Source organism: Elaeis guineensis, chromosome 12, assembly GCF_000442705.2.
Source record: "Elaeis guineensis isolate ETL-2024a chromosome 12, EG11, whole genome shotgun sequence".
NCBI lineage: Eukaryota > Viridiplantae > Streptophyta > Magnoliopsida > Arecales > Arecaceae > Elaeis > Elaeis guineensis.
The window spans coordinates 4,851,193-4,873,113 of NC_026004.2; the positions used below are offsets into that span (position 1 = coordinate 4,851,193).

The 21,921-nt window shown below is 37.0% G+C and overlaps 2 protein-coding genes across 3 annotated transcripts; both read right to left on the reverse strand.

Annotated features, from left to right (window-relative positions):
- Window positions 1–763: 763 nt before the first annotated feature.
- Window positions 764–6,212, reverse strand: LOC105055634 (vacuolar protein-sorting-associated protein 37 homolog 1). Of its 2 annotated transcripts, none has more exons than XM_010937531.4 (8): window positions 6,061–6,212; window positions 4,600–4,675; window positions 3,940–4,161; window positions 2,590–2,677; window positions 1,925–1,964; window positions 1,789–1,835; window positions 1,446–1,566; window positions 764–1,034 (listed from the first exon to the last, which is right to left on the reverse strand). In XM_010937531.4, exons 2-8 carry the CDS (start codon window positions 4,626–4,628, stop codon window positions 871–873), a joined length of 711 nt encoding a protein of 236 aa, XP_010935833.1. In that variant the 5' UTR covers window positions 4,629–4,675; window positions 6,061–6,212; the 3' UTR covers window positions 764–870. The 2 variants fall into 2 exon arrangements, with proteins under 2 accessions (XP_010935833.1, XP_010935834.1); XM_010937532.4 differs by having other exon boundaries at window positions 6,038–6,188.
- A 2,916-nt stretch (window positions 6,213–9,128) lies between these two features.
- LOC105055635 (serine carboxypeptidase-like 51) lies at window positions 9,129–17,009 on the reverse strand. The gene is made up of 13 exons (XM_029267708.2): window positions 16,777–17,009; window positions 16,579–16,673; window positions 16,334–16,441; window positions 15,993–16,233; window positions 15,849–15,892; window positions 15,678–15,745; window positions 15,384–15,489; window positions 15,041–15,252; window positions 14,857–14,926; window positions 14,533–14,583; window positions 12,706–12,758; window positions 12,448–12,580; window positions 9,129–9,482 (listed from the first exon to the last, which is right to left on the reverse strand). Exons 1-13 carry the CDS (start codon window positions 16,913–16,915, stop codon window positions 9,390–9,392), a joined length of 1,413 nt encoding a protein of 470 aa, XP_029123541.1. The 5' UTR covers window positions 16,916–17,009; the 3' UTR covers window positions 9,129–9,389.
- Between the last annotated feature and the right edge of the window lie 4,912 nt (window positions 17,010–21,921).

The following is a 21,921-nucleotide window of genomic DNA, read 5'->3' on the forward strand; positions in this document are numbered from 1 at the left end:
TCACAATTCAGCCGGAACGCACGATGCATTTTGCTCATCTCCAAGAGAAGAGCATCGCACTGGAATGCCAAATTCGCGGAGTTGATATAGAGAGCGCATAAGCCTTCCGTAATTCAAACATCCGCAGAGGCGGTGGGCCTAACGGGAGGACGCAAGAGAAACGCGAGAGAGAGGGATCTGCGGTCTCGATTGCTTCAAGGGGTGAATGAGCACCCCAGGGTCGGGATCATCCTTGGAGCAGCCAATACCTGTTTCCAGTTCCCTTGGGCCAGCCGGAAGCGGCATTGCTCCACATTCTCAGACCAGCGAATACTCTCCATATGGCTTCCAGCTCTCGCTCAAAAACAAATACGCACCTCGTTCAGCCCAACAGCCCTAGCCACCAGAACCCGACCAGGGAATCCAGTTCACAGAGAAGCTGAGGATCCAAAAACCCCAGCGCTCTTTTCTTCAGCCATGCAGGCCACTCCACAAGCCTGCACAGAAATCACTCTCTCATCGCGGGCTCGCCAAATTCCCCATCTGACAAAGGCAAAGGCCAGAATCTAATATTTATAACATTACTCGAGCGACACAACTGCCCCGCCAAAAAAAAAAAAGAGAAAGAAACGATGGCATAAGAATGTTATCAAAGATTGGAGTACATGGTTACCATTCACGTGCAGCAGGAAAGGCTTAGAATAGGTAAGGCAAGCCATCCTATCGATGCAATCTTGCATGGTCTCTTGCACTCCGAGATGATGCGTCTTTCTCCGTGCCAACATCAATGAAACATGGACTTGCATAAAAAGCAGAAGGTATTACACGGAGAATATTACAGAAGTATCACTCTATCATGTCCTATCACACAAAAGTACACTGCACAAAATACTAATGAACACCCGAAGTCTTGGCAGCAAGATGGAGAAGTGCCCGTCTGTGGTAAATATTGCGAAGTTTCTTATACTTCTGTATAAATGTCTGAAGGTCAATCTCCTTGTCCAGAAGCTGCCTATGCAGTACATCGGATTCCTCTTCCACTTTACTCATTGCCTCTGCAGACAGATTAGAAATCATATAAATAAATTTCACCTTTTGCCATATCACAAATCAGTTGATGTCTGTTCAAGGATGTGCAGATGCATTTCAAATATGAACTTGTGTTCATCTACATCATGTATGCAACATGTTCATGTGAGGGAGGGTGTAAGGATAAGTTTCTAAGGAGATTCAGAAGCATGTGCACCACCCGGAACAGAGAATTACTGCTGCTAACCATGTACCCATGCACATTACATCCAAATGTATGTATATATATTTATGCAGGTATAAGCATGCTTAAAGCATATTTTTCTCCATGCTATCAACAGAAGGCTGACCACTCGTCGAAGCATTCACAAAAGTGGAGAAACTAAATTTATATACTCATCATTTTTCACAGCCAGAAAATGTATGCATATGCTTACCATGAAGCTTCCGAAGAAGTGAAGCTGGAGAATACAACTTCAGAGTTTCTTCCTTCTGCCTCTCCAATTCTGCTAACTTCTCCTGCGCAGCAGCTAACTCAGTTGTTCGAATGATAGTACACTGCATGTTCATTTGAAGCAAAGAGTCATCATTCAGAGATCAGTAAAAACAAGCATAATGCCGATCATTTGGAAAAAAGAATCACACATTTTGCAGGTTAGAGCACAAACGCAAGATATTTCTTACAGAATGGTGAAATCAGCAGTCTGTTATCGGTTACGATGTTTACCATCATATAATTGCCAATGGTAAATGTGGAAAAAAATAGCATCTGAAGCCTACCTGGTTCCTAAGCTCTAAAATTCTAGGTTCCTTCTCCAAATTCTCCCCTGTAAAGTAGACATGTATTATACTTTTAGACCAATGGTGAGATGGTATAGTCAAACAATGTGCATATAAAGCACGCAAAGAAACTCACTTGCGAGTTGTAACGTTTCCTTCCGAAGTTCATCACGAAGCTGCAATGAAAACAGTCCAATGTGAGTTCAAAGTTGAGCAAAAGTCTCAAACCAAAATCACAGTAACCAATGAAAGCATGTGAAATATAAGAACAAAATAAACTGGATCAACTCATATAGATAATTAAAAAACCTTCTCTTAAAATGGAAAAACTTCCTTTTACCTAAAAACAAAAAATGCAAAATAAACCTTTCCTAACAAGAAAAGATAAATAAATCTTTAGAATAAATAAATTTCATCAGTTACAAGCGTCCACCTTAATGGAACAATATGGGATAAAGAATATGAGATGAAGGTGAAATCAAGGAACCACATCACACTTTCATATTTCTTACGAAAATATCATTTGCTAACTTGGCAATTGACACGTATAATCAACAATTCAGGACAAGACACTTAAAAGAAAACCTTGCAAATGAACAGCAATGATATTGTTATATTGTACCTATGGTGAAAGATCAGACTATGAACTGAAGAAAGCCAAGGAAATTTTTCTAACTTGTACAAAAAGAAGAGGGGGGAAAGGATGACGCAAGAGATTCCTGGATATGGAAAACTTTGTATAAGTACACGTATGAAAACTGGTCTGAAGAGTAAGAAATGTGGTGTAAGTTTCAAACTCACATTATTCTGAATTTTCACTTGGTCGAGCGAATTGAAGAAAGCATTGTATGCCTCCTTGTCGGTTAGAAGCTTTCTCAACTCATCAACACTGCACATGACCAGAATAACCAGGATCACACGCAAAGTAGATGGGAGAGCATGAACAAAAGCTAGATTACATATAAGCATGAACATGTGAAGCAACTAAAACCATTAGAAACCAAATCTGAAAAAATTGTTAGCACAAAACACAAAAGGATGTGCAAATATACATGATGCATTTAAAATGTCAACCATGCATCAAAGAAGAACATTGCACCACCTTTTCTTGTTGATATCAGGCAAGAGTTACACTAATCTACAAAAGACACACTCCCCTCTATTTGCAAGTACAAGGCTTTTGAGCTTGCCAGGGAGAGTGTCCTCAGATAAGACAAAAAATTATCAAGGTTGACAGCAAGGTTAGAAAAGGCATCAACTGCCATATTGCCTTCTCCATAGATGTGAGATACATGAAACCAATCCAAAGACTGCCAGGGAGCAGATGCCAAGAACGCACAGGTCATAGGATGAAGCAGAGCTCTTAACAGCTGAAATCTTCAATCCAAAGTAATGCACCAGCTTTGGAATCTTCCTACAATCTCGAACCGGCAGCAGCATTCTAAGTGCTTCCTTACCACATGTGTCTCTAAAACATCCCCTTCTCCACAACCACAACCTGCTTCCAGTTCTGGTAACCAAGGCAGAGATGATGCATGATCCATTTAACCACAAGCATCAAATCACCTTCAAACAGAGCCCCAATGTGTGAAGCTCCTTGACAGCATAAATGACAGCACACAAGAAACAATAAGCTCCTATTGCATAACTTTAAAATTCACTTTTTATGTGGAAAACTATAATCATAAACATGATAGATTTCCGTGCAAACCATCATCCAGCAGAAAATACCAGTTCTGTATCATGAAAATCAGGCACTCTCTCACATTCACACATGAAATCTTCCATCGCCACAACATCTCACTACCTTTACCTCATCTCATAACCAAATCAAACGAAACATCTCCTGATCTCCTCAAAGCAATCACCATTACTGCTGCTATGCTAGGTGGCACCTTCTTTCCCGAAAATCTCACAGCCCCCAAAGCCATTGAAACCACCATCAAACACCTTTGCTTAAAGTGCTACTAAAACCACAACTAGTCTGATGATGGAGGCTAGGCCCTCCTAAGGGATGGTTTCTTATACATGCAGCACAGTCTAAGACTGCAGTTTCCTTGTTTGTAAAATCAAATACATTCACTTTTTTTCTTTTTTAACTTCAATGTTGGCATACTATAATGAACTAGAATCAAGATAAGCGCAAACTACCTTTTATCCTTCAAGCGAGAAATTATTCCTCCTGCCTCAGCAGGTGAAGGCTGCCCCTGTGATGACGACTGAGGATGATCTGAAGCTCTTTGATGTGTACTGACACCGGAAGAACTGCTTGGTGTGGAAGGGCGTGAAGATGAATTAACCACTGATGGAGGGTACCAAGATTGCGTAGGAATATCATGAAAATTTGACTGAGCCTGCGGCTGTTGGGCACCCCTACATGCAAGTATTGGTTTGCACAACTTAATAAAACGAGATAACAACTCAAATTAATTGGAGTTTTTTTTTTTAAAAAAAAAAGATTGAACAGAGTCCAAGAAGTTATGTTGACATGGATTTGTCAGATAAACACAAGTTATGTGACAGCATTGTCAGTTTAAGTTGCAAAACATTCTAGCCTTCACTTAATTATATATGCAAATAAAGTTCATAGTGAATGCATGGAATGGAAAATAGAAAGCATCCTCAAGGTTATCATAAGTGAAAACAATGAATTTGCATGTTTCCTGGTAGTCCGTTTAATTATCCAAAAAGCTACAAAGAATATGATAGGCAAGAAAGCCAACTCATGAGAAGTTCATTAATTCAAGAAAACTGAAGGCATATGATAGGCCTGAAACAGACAAGTTACAGATCACAAAGACTAAAACTTACCCAAACATTGGAAACTTCCAGTTCATCATAGAAGCTATTGAGCTGCAGGGAATCTAATAAAGTCACTTGATATTTTCTGTCAATTCAAAACAAGAAAAGAAGATATTCAAAATAGAAGCATAAACACAAAATGATCCACACTTACAAAAAATTGGCTCTATGATGCTAAGCAACTGAGAAAACTAACTTAGGCTATTCCACCACAGACAGTCTGACAGCAAAGATTACCGCTAAAATTCCAGACTGCTCTTCATAAAAAATGACATACAAAGCAGATTAAAAAAATGTCATGTGATTCCTTCAAATGCATGTTTCATCCCTTCCTAAAAGATTTCTATAAGGAATTACTTAAATGAATGGCCACAAATAAACATTAGGCTCATCTAAACCTGGGTTGTATTAGAAAACAAGTTAGGAGCTTAATTATGTTGGTGAAGTTGAATTTTTTCAGTAAAAAGCTATCCACTTCCATCACCCCAAGTACTCAAAAATTGATAACAAACATTGCTATGTTTATAACATTTACAAGTACACATATATACATTCAGAAGTGCGATTGATGTGATGCAATCAGCGAGCGCTTTCTATGTATTATGTTTTCACATTAAGAAGCACGGTAACAAGTTTGCATATGCGCATGCTATAAAAACTTAGAATTCTTTAAATGATGTATGCATGATAGATCCATTGTATCTAGACATGTCCATGAAAGCCCTTTGTGATTCCTGATTTGTCTATGCAAGTACGCTGGCACATTATCATTGTCTTAATAATTTTTTTCGCAGTATTAACATATATTTATTCCTTGTTCTTCTTTGGCGTGGATGTTAAATCAGAAAATTAGATTCTTATAGTTTTGCCCTAACAAGAACTGGGTTTTATCCTTTTCCGATTTAGAGTGATGGCACCAGAGAATCAGCTTCTTTATCAAGAGCTTCTTTTTGGTTTCTTTTCTTTTCGTTTCATGACATCTTTCCACCCAGTTTATGAGAGCCTGAGAACCTTCTGAGCTGTGGGCAGTTTTCGCTGTCCACCTAAAATAAAAACGAGATGCTTTTCCCCAATAATTCCATAATAAATCAACTACCTCCAGCCCTAATTCCAATCTACACAAAAAGATAACGAAAACTTGCATACAATCTTGTCTCATCACCAGAAGATAGAAACGGTGCCTACTCTTTTCCCATCAATTAATCGGAGAACAAAGAAAAGCTAAAACCCTAGAAGACAAATCGAAGAAAAAAAAGAACCTTATTAATTAAAAAATAAAACTCGATAGTAACAGAGATAGATAACAGATAAATTCATCAATAGTAGAAACTCCCATACCAAACCAATCAAGAGGTAGAAATGATCAACTTTTTACGGATAAATGGATAGACAAAGAAAACAGAAATCTAGACAAAGAAAAAGGAAAAAATAATGCAAAGAAAATAACTCAAAGAAATCGCAATTGCGTGCCTCTCTCCGTTCGATCCGATCGCTCCCTGATGGTGGTCGAATTGATCTCCCGCGTGATCTCCGAAAAGAGGGCTAAAAGAGAGGGACGAAGAGAGAGACAGAAAGACGGAAAGGAAGGAAGAGACTCTAGAGTTCCTTGGTCGCGACGGAAGCTTTATTGGAGAAAATTTGTTTCGGATCCCAAATGTAACAAAAGAACCCGATCCGATCCGGATCACCACCCGTTACATTCGGATCAAAATCTGGTCCATTGCCACGCCCGGACTAATCCGCATTTATAATAAATCGAACCGTTGAATTCGGATTCAGAGCCTTCAGGCCAGCGTTCTACATCGGTCTTCAAGATTTGGACTCTTATAACGAGCTTGCATGGTCAGTCGGATCCAACTTCTTTTCACTTTAATAAATTATTTATCATATTTATTAGGATAAATCAATCAACCTCTGACTCAAATCAACCGATCCCGAACTTCGACTCAACAAAAACCGACCGATCGAACCTACAACTTCGACTATGCATCGGCTGACTGGACAAATCACACCGACTCATGATCGGCAGACCGACTGATATTCGGCTACAACCGATCAACAGCGGACAACTTAAACAACCTCCGACCTAAGACCATCAGCATATCAGAACTACTAGCCGATGGTCACTCGGACATTCAACCGATATATCAATATTACCGATATATAGTCGACCAATCTGCTCAATATACTATAACCGCTATAAATGGTTATCGACTAAGTGTTACGACAATTGACTCTACAATTATGACTCGATAATTTAACATCATAAAAAGCGGGACCACGTGCTTGACGGTTACATCAGAATTATTTATAAAAGGAGAGTAAGTGAACAATACTGGTAAGATACTTCTGAGCCAGAGTTCTGCTATTCTCAATATTCAAAATCTACTGTTCACCAATTTCCTCTCTGACTTAAGCATCGGAGGATTTCCGTCGGACACAACTTTGGTCAGGAGGGTAAATGAACAATACTGATAAGATACTTCTGAGCCAGAGCTTTGCTATTTTCGACATTTAAAATCTACTGTTCATCAATTTTCTCTCTGACTTAAGCATCGGAGGGTTTCCGTCGGACATAATTCTGATCTGTGAGGATGTTGTTTTGCAGATGCTCATCATCGGCGACAAACGACTGGGAGTTGGCCACAACAATAGTGACCTACTAAGACTTTTGTAACAAGCTTGCATGGTGAATTTAGACCTAACTTATTTTTACGGTAATAAATTATTTATCATACTGAGCCTTATCCAAAAAATAAAAAATAAAAAAGTAATAATTCATATAGACGATAACAATAATAATAGCAGTAAAAAAAATAAAATAATAATTATTTTCAAAGTGAGAAATTTTTTGTGCATCGTGGACGGTGAAGAATCACATGCACCATCTATAGTGGTTGGCTCACGCATGGAATTAGAAGGAAAAAAAAATTTTTCTCGCACGCCGTATTTCAACTCTACACGTGAGCCAATCACTATAGACGGTGTGTATATTTTGTACCATGATAGAGTCAATCACCATAGATGGTGTGCATATTTTGTACCATCGCGGACCGTCCGTTGTGCACAAAGAATTTCTCTTCGAAGTGAAGGAGTGGAGAGGCCTACTGTCATGTGATCAGAATGGGCTGGGCTGTGCAAGCCCATTCTTTCCCCTTCCCTTTCCTCCCCCCATCCCTCTCTCCCACCCGGCGTTCCAATCCAGCTGCCTTGCCGAATTTAGCCAGAGAAGCTCCAAAAGAGAGACATGAATAAGGGATGATATCATGACCATACATGTTATATTCCTACTAGCTAAAAACTTTACGCTCCACCACCAGCAGCAATCCCAAACGGTACTTAAGTGTATTTACTAAAGGCTTAGAGTTTAGTGGGGTTCCATGGATCTTGATGTCTACGGGACGACATAGCTGACTTTTAGAATTTTTTGAATAATGGTATATATTTGAAAATGGGTTTTAACTATGTTTAAGTATATGTGTTTTTATGTACGAAAAAAAGTATAGAAGTTTTTGATTTTTTTAAAAAAAATTATCAACTAATTATATAAAAATTGATTTTTATATATTTGCAAATCAAAATCTACCTTGCTACAAAAAAATATTAATTATGAAACTAATTAACTTTCTGTGAATCTTAATGAAATTTTTATCATTTTTCTCCACCCTCCGTGCCGCCCCCCGCTCCTCCCTCCCTTAATTGATTATTTGAACTTCACAAGCTGCAAGTTACTTTACTGAACATGTTTATCTTGGCATTTTAGATAGAATTAAGATCTTAGAAGCACGAGTGACTCCAAATGAAGGGTGAAATCGGAAAAAAATATATGGCTTTATCATAACTAATAAATACTAAATTAGGAAATTATTGTGAAATTGTTTGAATAAAAGAAGTTTTGATCTGCATATATATATATATATATATATATATATATATATATATATATATATATATATATATATATATATAAAAGCAAGACTTTATCTATAAAGGGAGAGGTTATATGCCTTTTTTTGTAGGTTTTTTTTTTGTAAGAAGGAAGAGCTACGGGAGCACCTCGAAACAAAACTAGCGACTTCGGAGGTATGAGTACGTTGCATCCCTTTTTAACCTTTCTAGCTAGGTTTCTGTGTGATTCTTGGTGTTGTTGTGACCCATTTGCGTGGGTGACCAGACCTCCAGCTTTAAACCTCGTGGAGCTTCTGCGACAATGGTATCACCTGGGTAAAAATCATGGTAAAGGATACCTTGCAAGCAAATGCAACCATATCACCTACTTCTGATAAAGTTCGGATTCTTTCCAATGGGCCTTTAAATATGAAAAGATACTTGTAGTAGCCTCTTTTATTATATATGGGTACCCGTGTCCTCATATTCTTGCCTATCGAATTCCTTATATGTAGAAATATTAATAAATATTTGAATATTTTCTATCTAACAAGATGGAGTAACAAAAATAGGTTGACAAAACATAGTGAGAGGGAGCGAGAGGGGACCACTCTTAGAAAAATAACCACCGTGACATAGCAATCAAGCTCTACCAAAATGGAAGGGACCCACTACCAACCATTTATTGTATTCCATCATCTTTTTGGTATTTGTCCAGCAATGTACAGCCCCATACTCACCCACTATTAAAGCATCACCAGACAAAGACGGCATCCTTTCTATTTCCTTTTCAATTTTAATCCAAAAAAAAAAACTGCTATGAAAAAGATGTAATGAGAAGCGACTCAAAAACTAGTTCTTTTTGGTGGCCATAAAAAAACTAGTTCTTTTATTGACAAGGGATTCCTTCTCTATTTCTTCTTTATCCATGAAGGAGCAGCTGCAGGAGATTGAGTAATATCACCCACCATATTTAATGCAATGCAAGGTTGATCCACTGGTACCTGTCCAAAGTTGAAAGACATTTCAACATTAGAATACTATAAAAGCTCTGCTCCTGGCTTGCACCCTTCATATCAAGAGGCTATTGCAGTCACTTTCTCTCAGAAAGCATGCCTGCACTTTAATGCATTTCTTGTGGATGGCAATGAACATGGCAGCTGCGTCCAGATTTCATAGTTGCTCTTACAAGCAAAAGTGGTGAATTTACTGAACACACAAGGGCAGGTAAAATTCTCCAGTCCCTTCAATGTAGTAGTTTACGATTTGTAGTTGGTAGTTGTTACCGTCTGCCATGGGTCTGCTGTTGGATGATTCTAGCCATTTGGCACATGTATTCACATACATTCCCAAGAGAACGTCCTCCAGTTGAGGACCATTGCTGCTAAGTTTTCTCAAAATAGCTCGAGGAATTTCAATGAGATGGATTGCGATAAGTGAAAAAATCAAAATTAAATTTGAAATTTACCATCATTTCTCAAAATTGTTGTCGGACCCGGACGATTTTTGAAATCAGAAACCATAACCATTACTGAAAAGAAACCTAAAAAACTGAAAAACCAAAAATTATTTAACTTTTTTTTCATTCATTTCAAAATTTTTACATATAATAATGAAATTAAAATTATCATCCATAATTTCTATTAATATAATTCATATCAACTCATTTAATAAACATATCTAAGAATAACTTACGATCCAAATTTATCATTGAGTGGAACAGGGGATGATCCATATTACATTAAGTTCCTGATTTGACTTCATATGGAATATAAAGTGCATTAAGAGTATTAACGTTCAGATATTTTTTTATTTTGAATTTGATTTCGGATTTGATTTTGAGTTCAATATTGGATCGAGTTTGGACTAAAAAATTCACCAAAACCGAAATCAAATCTTAAATCAAATAAATTTTAATTTTTTAAAATCATTGCCGAAACTATCTCTATTTAATTTTAGTTAAATCTAACTTATGCAATTTGAAGATGAATAAAATATTTGGATATCCATTTCTATTGACAATCTATAGGAACCATCTTGCAAGGAGAAACACAAGAATTCGTTTGGTTTGTAGAAAGTGGAGGGAGAAAGAGATAGTTTCTGAGAAGTGAAAAAAGAGTTTCTTGTTTGGTTGGAGTTTTAAAAAAAGAGAGAATAAAAAAAAAAAATTTTGTGGAGAGTCACTTTCCACATTTCATAGGGAGTGAAAATCTATGAAAGAGATAGGTTTAGGTATCTTTCATGGGATGAAAAATGATGATACTTTTTTCTTATTCAAAATATCTTTTTAAGATTTATGATTAAAAATTTTATAAAATATTATGAATGATTAGGATGAAATACTGAATAGTGATAATATAATATTATATCAATAATATAATATTTATTATATTTTAATATTTATATTAATATATTATTTTTTTATAATATTAGTATAATATTTATATTAATATATTAATAATTATATTTATTAAAATATTAATAAATTTATTATATTAAAATATTAATATTGTATCAACATAATATAATATATATTAATATTATATTAATATAATAAATTATTATGATCTAATATTATAATATATTAATATTATTTTTATATTAATATAAATATAATAGTATTATTTATATAAAATTTATGCATAAAATATATGATCTTATATCTATTAAAAATATAATAGATATTCTATATAATTTTTTTTAAAAAAATAAATGTTCAATCAAACATAAATCATCTTTCAATAAATTATTTTTTTATCATCAATCAAATATATAAAAATTTTATTTTTAAAAAATAATTTTAAATTATTTTTTAGAAAGAAAAGTCCCGAGCGAGCCCCCAAACAAAACACTCCAAAAAGATTGTGATGTGTGCATGCCTTCAAAAGCTATAGGAAACAATGGCCTCGGAAGTTGGAACCTAGGATCTTTCGCCTAAATGCTCTGGGAGGAGAGAGATGGGACACAACACGCTAGGCTGGCAAGGAAGATTAATCCAATTGTGAGGCTCAAATATTAGTCAAAGTCAAAACTTCTCCAGTTCCTTCTGCACCATCTTCTACTCTCTTATATCTATAACTGTATTCTTTGTTATTTATTAATAAAATTGGGGGCAGATTACTTCACCCAATTGCATTTTAAAGGTTGTGGCTTTGGGGGTTTGTGGAGTATTATGTACGTGGATGTCTCAAATTTCTACTCAACTTATTGGGTGTGTCTTGGGTTTTGGGCGAGGAAAACCCACAGTAAGAGTTTAGTAGCATCATTTCTTGAGAGCATCGTAGAACTTAATTATATCTTAATCTTTGTTTAAATAAATCTATAAAACTCTGAAAAAATATCCTTTTTTTTGGTACTTATGAGCCATTCGAGTCTTCCTTTTAAAAAAAAAAAACTTTTTATGTAATGATCTACTTGACAGGGAAAGTGCAGCTTCTAAGGATTTCAAACTCATTAGGATTCCTTGCACTTATGAGCCATTAGATTTAGTCTTAGGCCTTTCTCATCTTAAACCACAAGATTTAGAAGTCATCATTCCTAGTGGCCCCATGTTCTAGTTGCTACGTTAATGCCATCGTTACTTAATGTGGAAAGCAGTGATGGTGTCGGTTGGCGCAGTAGTTGGTCCCATACAATTTCGTGCAACTAAAATTAACTTTTTATATGGAAAAATTACTGATTAGAACAAACCTACCAAATGTATCTTTCACTATCCAATAACAAACTAATATACTATTCAAAAAAATAAAAAGGTGCACCGTAATCTATGCTTGTTTGAAAATTTTAAATGAAAAAAATTTACTTTTATTGTTTTAAATGGAAAAAAGTTTACTTTTTTGGATGGTGTATTGGTTTGCTATTGGATGGTGTAAGGTACATATGATATAGGCTTGTTCTAACCAATAAATTTTCATACGAAAGGCTATTTCACTATATGAAGCAACGGTGGCAGAGTCAGAAAATACTTACAAAATGTCCTGCTCCCAAGATCCAATAGAAATGTAAGTTCTGGTAAGACTTTACAAAGCCCCTGGTAACTCCATCATTATTGCAGTACAAAGGCTTGCGCTCCAAGTTGGTGAAATTCTGCAGCCCCTCCCATCTGAACAACATGAAACACTGTACTTGCTTAGCTAACTTAAAACAATGCAAGAAGTGGGGAAAAAAAGGTAAAAGGAATCTAATGAACTTGAAAAAAAAAAAGGGGGAAGGGGTTAAGATATTTACTTGAGCCTCTGAACCCAAGCTTCGGTGCCTTTGGTTGCACAAATCAGATCAACCTTGACACAAGCAACAGAACTCAATATTGCTCTATGGATAAATCACTTCTTAATATGTTAGGTATATTAAGTGAACTTTTAGACCAACTTTATCCTATGGAATTATGGATAATAACCTAGTTGAAAGAAGTAACAGAGTTGAAAATTTTGGGAGAAAGGTATTCCAGCAAGAGCAGTGAAAGCATCCAAAAGTGAATTACTCCTAGTTTTTGTTGTATGTGACTGAAAAAGATAGCAAATAACCCAAGTGATTGATATTATTAGCAAGGTTTTGAGCAGATTCTCCGACAGGTATCCAGCATTTTATGGCCCAAGTCCAGTGGCCATTGTCCCATATTCTGCACCTTTAAGAAGTTCATTAGTTCCAACCAATAAAGTGCAGTTAGTCGGACACGTGAGTAGCTTCAGGACTGCGGGGTCAAAATATTTGCCGCCTTCTATCTGCGGATAATTTGCCAAATTTGGCAGAAGAATGATCAGAATACCCACACCAATACTTGATGGGCTTTCACCTCTTAATTTCTAGGAGCTATGCTTTGTTGATGAACTCATAGCTAACTCAGGTTTCATATCCCTAGTTGAAGTGTATTTTCCTCGAAGCAGAGTTCTGTCTTGAAAAACTATGCACTAATGGTCCAGTTAACATGACATATGAGCTGTGAAAACAATTCTTTGCCCTTAGTAAGAGATATAATAAGCCTTTTCATGGCCTCTCCCACGACTTGCAACGTTAGTTTAATCTCTTTCTTGGCTTCTTATGGGATCAATGCCCATGTCCATAGGATATGGAAATTGCTAGTTTAGAATATTCAAATCTTTTAATAAAGGTGCCCATCTCAAAAAAGACATAGTAGCATGCACTTGTATTTTTTTTCCCTCTTTTTGATAGCATGGTTATAATTAGTTGTTCTACATCCACATTTGTTAAAGGATCTCAAATTATGGTCAGGCTCTTAAAATATTCTTTTTCTAGACCTCTTGCTTATAAGAAACATTAAAACTGTTTTTTCTATTGATATAATACTAACATCTTGCACTAATCATAAAAAGAAAAGAGAAATAAATACTGATTTTCCATCTGATTAAGAGGGCAAGACTATGAATCCAATAAATAATATCTTTTGTAAAGCCCCTTAAGTTGGGAAAAACAAGTTGTGAATACATAAGCAAGAATCTGTATGAGCAATTTTCATATTATAGGTATTCAGTCTACACTGCTAAAAACATTAGAAAATAAGTCTCATAGCAGAAAAGATAATTTTAGCTTTTATAATTTATCCGCATCATTGAAGCAGTAGGAGGTATGAAATAACAGCCTCGGTTTAAAATCACAAAAAAATGAAGTGCTACTGAAGGCAGGAGCATCTTCATGGATGAAATGTTTATGCTTTTTTTAGAAAGAAATATTCAGTAAAATCACTTTGGGGGAAGAAAAAGGCAGAACCACAGGATATATAGATTTCAGAGCCACATTGACATTTTCTGGCCCCAAAGAGCATCTAAAACCATTAGTAAATTTGCCAAGTGAACTTGATTCTTAGCTGCTGTCTTTTTTCTCTGAATGGTGATTCTTAGCTACTGTCGTATTCAATTAAAGGAATTGGATGAATGTGAGGAAGGAATTGGATGGATGTTAGGATATCCAAGGACCCTTTCACCCAGCAGAAAAGTTCAAATAAGTGCAAGGAATCTGTAAGGATCGCATTGAACTGGTCAACTTTTTGTTGGTCTCCAAGTGAAAGCTGAAGGCTATGGTAATGGATGAGTTTTGTACCTGTCCATTATATATGGTGACATTGACCCTCAGAGAAAGAAGCTCATCAACCTGCAAATTCCAACCTCTGGTATTAGAATTTCCTTCATGGGCCTATACAAGGACTATTGTAGCACCCAAGGAATGAAAAGAAAAAGGTAGTTGATATCAATTTAGAAGCTCTTACTTATTAGATAATTCTTAATCAGACATCTAAATGAATGTTCTCATCATCAAAGGTAGTACTTATCGCATTCTTTTCTCAAAAACAAACAAAAGGAAAAGATATTGGTTTCAGAATATTGACAGCAGAGTTCTAGGTGGTCGCTTAGGAAATTTTGTCACCTCACTGATCCTGGGTTTCATGAAGTCTTCCACCAGAAAGTTGAATACGTCATCGGACTGGTCGCCCCAACTGCAAGAGATAAGTCAATCCTCAAGAAAACATCAAAAACAAGTGTTGATCTTAGTGTTAATACTATGCAATGAGATCTGCTCTTCTTAATAGTTACTTAGAGTAACTCCACACCTTAGATTCTTGGGAATTATTTGTAACTTCTCCTTAATTATACCATTCATGAGATCATCAAGGCTACCAGATGAGGAAGCCTTGGAACTGAGATACATTGAGTATCTCTTCTTCATGGTTAGTTTCTCTGATATTTGTAATTTCTTTGATGATGCCACTGCCACTGTAGATAGAGGGTCGTTCTCGGAATCCAGCAAAAAGTTATAAAAATCCTGCAAATCATTTTTTTAAAAAAAAACTTTGTAAGTTGTTCTGAATGCTACTATATATGATCAAAACTAACTAATTCCCAAGGTCTTAAAATCAACATCTTCTTCTAGGTAAATAAATCAATATCACTTACAATATTGTTACTGCTCGAACTAATCATTTCCTCCAGCTGAGACCAAGTTTCTGTGGCTTCCCCATACTGGCTTGATGCCAGTTGTTGTCTAATCTTTTCAGCTAAGCTGGCATATAAGATAGGCACATTAGATCAAAATAAATTAAATAAATTACAATATAAACTAATGTTTTTGCTCCTGTTCTTTTTTAATTTTGAGGAATAATGGAGGAAGTGAGACGCTTCCCCCAATTTTATTGGTTCTCCTGTTTTTCCCTTGCGTGTTTTGCTGGTTAAGAAAGAAGAGACTCCAACCTGTTTGATTTGTTTGCGCCATTGTAATCAAGCCTCGAGACATCTAAAAGCAGAGGCCCCCATGAGAACTGCATTACAATTTTTTTTTTAGAAAAAAAAAAAAATCACATTCTGAAACTATAGTTGGCTAATTTAACTCTGCTCAAGTAGTACAAAGTTCTCAGAACCAACCACAAAATCTTCTGGAGAAATCCAGGTGTCTCCCAAAGCAACTCCTATTGACATAGATTTCATAGGATGCTGAAATGCTGGTGTATTTATTTAAAAGAAAATGTTTCATTACTAGGATAAAGTAAATATGAGATGTATGGATACCTCCCAATGTAAGATTCAGTTCTCCAGCCTTGATGGCTTTGGCGACCGATAAGCCAAGGGTCACTGCAAACTTCCCACCATAAGACTCTGCAACAATGTAGAGTGGACTTGTTTGCAATCTCTCATTCTTATTGTAGAGCTTCTTGAGAAGGGTAGTCAAGTCAGTTGCTGCCTCCCAATCAGTCTTCACAAAAGCTTCTTTGTCCTCAACATAACTGTATCCAGTCCCAACTGGGTTGTCCTAAAATTTCCATTCAGTGTCAAAAGGAACAGCCATTAAATAACACAGAAAGACACACAAGAACCAGTAGATGCAGATGGAACAAGGACAGGCAATGCACCACAAAAAGGAGATCAGCTTTCTGCAGCCAGGTCGAGTTCCGAGGCTTCTGATCGGTATCCAGTGGCCCGATCTCCTGGAAGTTTCCCACCCCGACACCCGAACCTCCCTTTTGCCATTGATGGCCACAACCACAGATTGGAATTCAGATATAAAATGGTGACAAGAGACTAACTTTAGTTGTGTGCATGTGTCTATCTACGGTCACTGCTCATTCGTATTTAAATTATAATGAAGGAGACTCACAGGTCCACCCTGAAGCCAAAGTACTGTTGGCCATGGCTTCGAAGCACTATGGACTCTTTGTGGACTTCGGTAAAGCCACCAGAACATGTGGGCTTCTGCATTATATACTCAGAAATATAAGGTCTAGTTCTTTTGAATTGCCGCATGAAACTATCAACAGATACATAAAGATCAACTAAAGAAAGAAGAAGAAATTACTCGGCCGGACTTGAACATAGCCCCACTCCTCTGATCCATCGGCGGTCCCCAAAGCATTAGCAAGCTTGACATGGAACAGAGAGAGGCAGAGGAGAAGAGAACAGAGGGAGAGTGGAAGAAGAGAGGAGGACTTCCCCATTGCGAGAGTTGCTAAGGATGGAAACCAGATTGAATGTGTGAAAGAAAACAATATGGCAATTAGAGAACTCCGAGTAACGAAAGGATAAAAACACTTCAGAAAGCGAAAGAGAAGGAACGGAGAACTAAGAAGAGTCTACCTTGATGACAAAACCAGAGGATAAGGGAGGAAAGTCAGAGTCTGTATCTATATATAACTTGTAGATGCTTTTTTCAAAATAAAAAAGAAAAGAATATAAAAATAAAAGCTATAAAGAGCTTTTATAGCTTTCATATGGTGATGATTATGTTGTAAAAAGGAAAAGGCTCACAAAAGGGAAAAAAACAGAATCTTCTATTTTTCCTCGCTCTATCTTTCCGATGAGTTGGCTTGCAGCAGCGTATCTCCTTCAATGAGAAAAATCTTTAACAAAAAAACTAAAAAATAAAATCCAATCGAAGGATGGGATAGCCTCCAAAGTCCAAAGTAGGTAGAAGTAACTGCCTTCCGGGAATATTTCCCACCAAATCCTCTCCTCTCATTCAAAAATCTCAAGTGTAGAGGATGGGACGCCAGATGAACTGAAACAGGCTTGTTTGAAAAATTTTTACAGAATTGAGCGAGCTAAGTGGCGTGAATCTACCACCTTGCCGAGTCCTAAAGTACACTAATGAAGATGGAAAGAAGACACCTCATCCTGTGCTTCTTTGTCGTTTTCTTTATATATAAAAAGTGGAGGGCTGAGATTGAGTCCAATAATAATTTAGAATAACTGAAACTGATGAGTTCGTGTATTAATTGGACTGTCTATTTACGTATGACCATATATCAACCAAATACCATCCAATCCAAATTTAATGAGAAAAAAAAAAAAAAAATCCATGGACAAATCAAAAGGTGGGATCTGATCTGGGTTTAGACGGACTCTTGAAAAATAAAAGATGCATAGAACCATAGGCTTGATTCCTTTCAATGCAACCCCATAGAAATATCCAAATAGGCTCCCTGTCTCTTAGATTTTAAAGTGGGTCAATGGTATGACTTGAGACTAATTTGAGATCCACAACTGCTGCAGACCGGAGAACGTGGAGTGTTGCCATTATCCATAGATAACTACTTGTATTTGGACTTGGAAAATTTCTAATGTTTGAGTTCTACGCAGGCATGGTATTCTTTCAAATGAGATCCATGTCCATGCTTGTTACTGGTGGTTGGGTGTGGGGACTGACAGAGACGGTGCTTTAAATTACTTTGAAGCGAAGGTGTAGGTTGCTTTCGAATCTAGGGAATGAGGAGAAATTAATAGCCCGGTCAAACTTTAGTTTCATCGATTCATGAATTTATTTTGTATGATTTTATATATATATATATATATATATATATATATATATATATATATATATATATATATATATATATATATATATATATATATATATCAGCATGCGGCAAACGTCCCGTAAGGTCTAAAGTATATGCTTCACTTTCCAATTTGGACTGCCGATCAAACTGGTGATGGTGATTAGTGGGGGCTTTTTGTGGGACTAACCCACTAATTCAATGGACAAGTTTATCCCGGATATTCCTTATTCCACACGCCGATCTTGACAAAGAGTGTTTTCTTATGGTGTATTACTTTCAGTAGTGGTCAAGCCTCCCTTTCAATACTTCCCCAAAAAAAACAAGGTGTAATATTTTCAGACGTCTGTGTCATGTGCAGGAAGTGTGAACTTAATATGCGACTCTTTTTTATTCTTCATGGCTTGACGTGGGCCTCCAGGCCAAACGCGAGGCTTCATGGTGCAAGATTATTTCGGTCGGGATAAACATGCGCGGAGTGAAGGCCAGCCAACTTTGGAACAGCGAGAAGGACATGCATGAGATTGGCCTGCATTAGTTGCAAAGTAATTGGCATGGATATAATGGTCTGCATAATTGGCCGATGTTTCTTATTCCACCCATGCCGCCATGCATAACAATTAAAAAGAAGGAATTAATAGTGGCTGGACAAAGTTTTAGCTATCTCATGATCAGATAGGTGTAACATTTATTCATTAAGTGCCTTTTCATAAATGATGTTTAAAGTCGACATATTGGCCTCCAGGTTTGGGTTGTATGTTTCACATGAAGGAATGATTGATCAATGCATATCTCAATTCGAACCCTTCTATTCATCTGCCGCGCAGCTCTTCAAACAATAATTGTACCAACCAATGGTGGATTTGTGCAAAAGAAAGTGAATCCTTCTTTGCACGAAAGATACAACTCTATCCCTTGGCCCCCAAATCTACTTTAAACATGCGCGGAATGAAGGCGAGCCAACTTTCGAACAGCGAGAAGGACACGCATGAAATTGGCCTAAATTAGTTGCAAAGTAATTGTCATGGACACAATGGTCTATATAATTGGCCGATGTTTCTTATTCCACCCATGCATAACAATTAAAAAGAAGGAATTAATAGTGGCTGGACAAAATTTTAGCTATTTCAAGATCAGATAAGTGTAACATTTATTCATTAAGTTCCTTTTCATAAATGATGTTTAAAGTCAATGTATTGATATCCAAGTTCGTGTTTGTATGTTTCACATTAAAGAATAATTGATCTCCTTTCACAACATCACCTATCAAATTATGCTTAATACAAATCCAATAGTGGATTTTTGCAAAGGAAAGTGAATCATTCTTTGCGTGAAAAATATAACTTGTTGGGGTAGATCCTCATCGCTTGGCATCTCGGATGATGTCCTCGAGAGTGTTCTCGGATTGATAAGAATACCAATGTGAAGCTATCGATGTGAAGCTCGACCGTGGAGGCTGAAAAGTTGAGCTCATCATAAGTCCAATCTCATCAGAAGGTCCAGATCATCAGAAGACCGACCTCATCATCATCTGGATACGTGGCAGCAGATTATCATTATCTGAATTAAAAGCTACATCGGCTCATGACCAATCTGCCTTTCCAATCATCTACTAATCGACTATCCAGAACTGGTAGTAAGCAGAAAGCTCATCTCGGTTTGCTTCCGATCTCTTTCATCTTATTCCGGTTAGAAGCTGATCTGGATTGACGACTGGGTAGCAGCACTCGACGGGCTCATTCAGCTGACCTGATTATCGATATCGATCGAGCAATCGATGGTCGAGTATGGCTGCCATACAGTTCCATCGAGTCATATCAAGTCACATCATCCAGGAGCCATATCCTGAGTGGTCTGCTGCGCGCCGTGATGGAACACCACAAAGTCATTAATTATGCCGTACGTGTAGTAAGACCCACCGCCGTGGCCATCTGCACGCTGAGCAAAAGGCACGCTCGCCATTAAAGTCAGAGGGATGACCTGTACTGCTTAGTACGGTCAAAAAAATGAGAATAGGCTTTTTCTCTCTCCCTCTTGACCTTAATCCCTCTATAAATAGAGGTAAGAAAAAACACAGACACCAAAATTTTGCCTCTCTTGTTCCTTCATTTGTTGAGCTAGAAATTGACTGAAGCATCGGAGGGTCCCCACCGGAGCAACCTCCGATCAGGATTTATTTTGTAGGCCCTACCATTGTTTTCGGATGCTGCCAATCGATCTTTTTGTCCAGCTCCAGTTGATCCAGCTTCCGTTTAGTTTTCAGTTCAATAGATTATAAGCTCTCGCTCTTGTTCTTGGTCCTCTTGACTTTGCCCTTTTTTTGACGAGCGGACATCCTTTTCCAACTTTCTATCGTTCGGTACTCAGGTGCGACAACCCGACTATCCCGTCGGAGACAAGCCGCAGCACAACTCGAACCCTTGGCCTCCAAATCTACTTGCTCTATGGACCACCTAGAGAAAGAAGAGAAATAGTGCACTGCTAAATTTAGCACGAGCGGAGCACAAGAACCTTTCTAAAGAAAATGTCTACAATCAACAAGGTTCTCCTAAAACTTTTCATTTCATCCAGCCTTGGGTAATCTTTGTTTCCAGCTAACAGTAGACAGCAACCATTTAGTTCCTTACTACCAGCCATAAAAGGAGGTAGCATCCTTCTACATTCCGTTTCTTTTAAAAAACTATTTAGTTCCGCATTCTTCCTGATGCAAACCAGCCCTCCTTAACATTAGTCTTGTAATTTCTCTGTCCTTCTCACCTTTTCCATCTTGACCACTGAAATACACTATTGGTGTTATCTCTTTTTCTTTAGCAAACCTGGGAAAATGTCTTACTTCCTTTATTACATCTCAAAAAAATAAAAACATGTAGCTCGCTTGCTTTGAGATTGCAGAGGTGTCTTGCATTCTCAAAGGAAAAGAACATTCTTGCTGCTCAATTTTGTCCTAGCTATGTCTGTCGCCAGAACTCGCTGGAGCTTCTAGCTTCCGACCTAGCTTGACTCAAAGTCCTAATTTTGTTCCATAAAAGCCATTATTTTGAAAACATGATGTTAAAGAGGGGAAAATTTAGGGCCTACAAGTAGGAGTTGATGACATGTACCATGTCAACCAAGGTATCAAAAATGTAGTTATAGCTCCAATGGGTGCCAAAGATCTGCCGTTGTGTGTTCCATGTTCCTTGGGATTCTCTCCCCCCCCCCCCCCCCCCCCCCATCTCTCTCTCTCTCTCACTACTTCTTCTTCTTCTTCCCTCTTTTTTTTTTTTCTTTTTTCTTCTTTATTTTTTTTTTCCTCTGAACGGCTCTATTTTGTTGTAGATTGATTTCTAGCTTCGAGCTGGCATGCCTATGGTTCAGGTTGTAGATCTCTTTTTTTTTCTTTTTTTGATTATTTAAAAAATCTCTCAAACTTCTACATTTGGACTCAATTATTGAAAAGAGTAGAGAGAAATAAAGATAAACTTGATTCACTCAGCAAAACAATTTATTTGTTTGTAAGATAAGAATTCATATTTAAGTTGGTACCTGTTTTGTTTTATATCCAATACAGGACTAATTTAAAAAAAAAATAAAATTTTGAATTATTTTAATTAACAATACAACAAATCTTTCATTTTCTCTCTCTCTCTCTCTCTCTCTCTCTCTTTTTTGTCCAATTTTAAAACAGG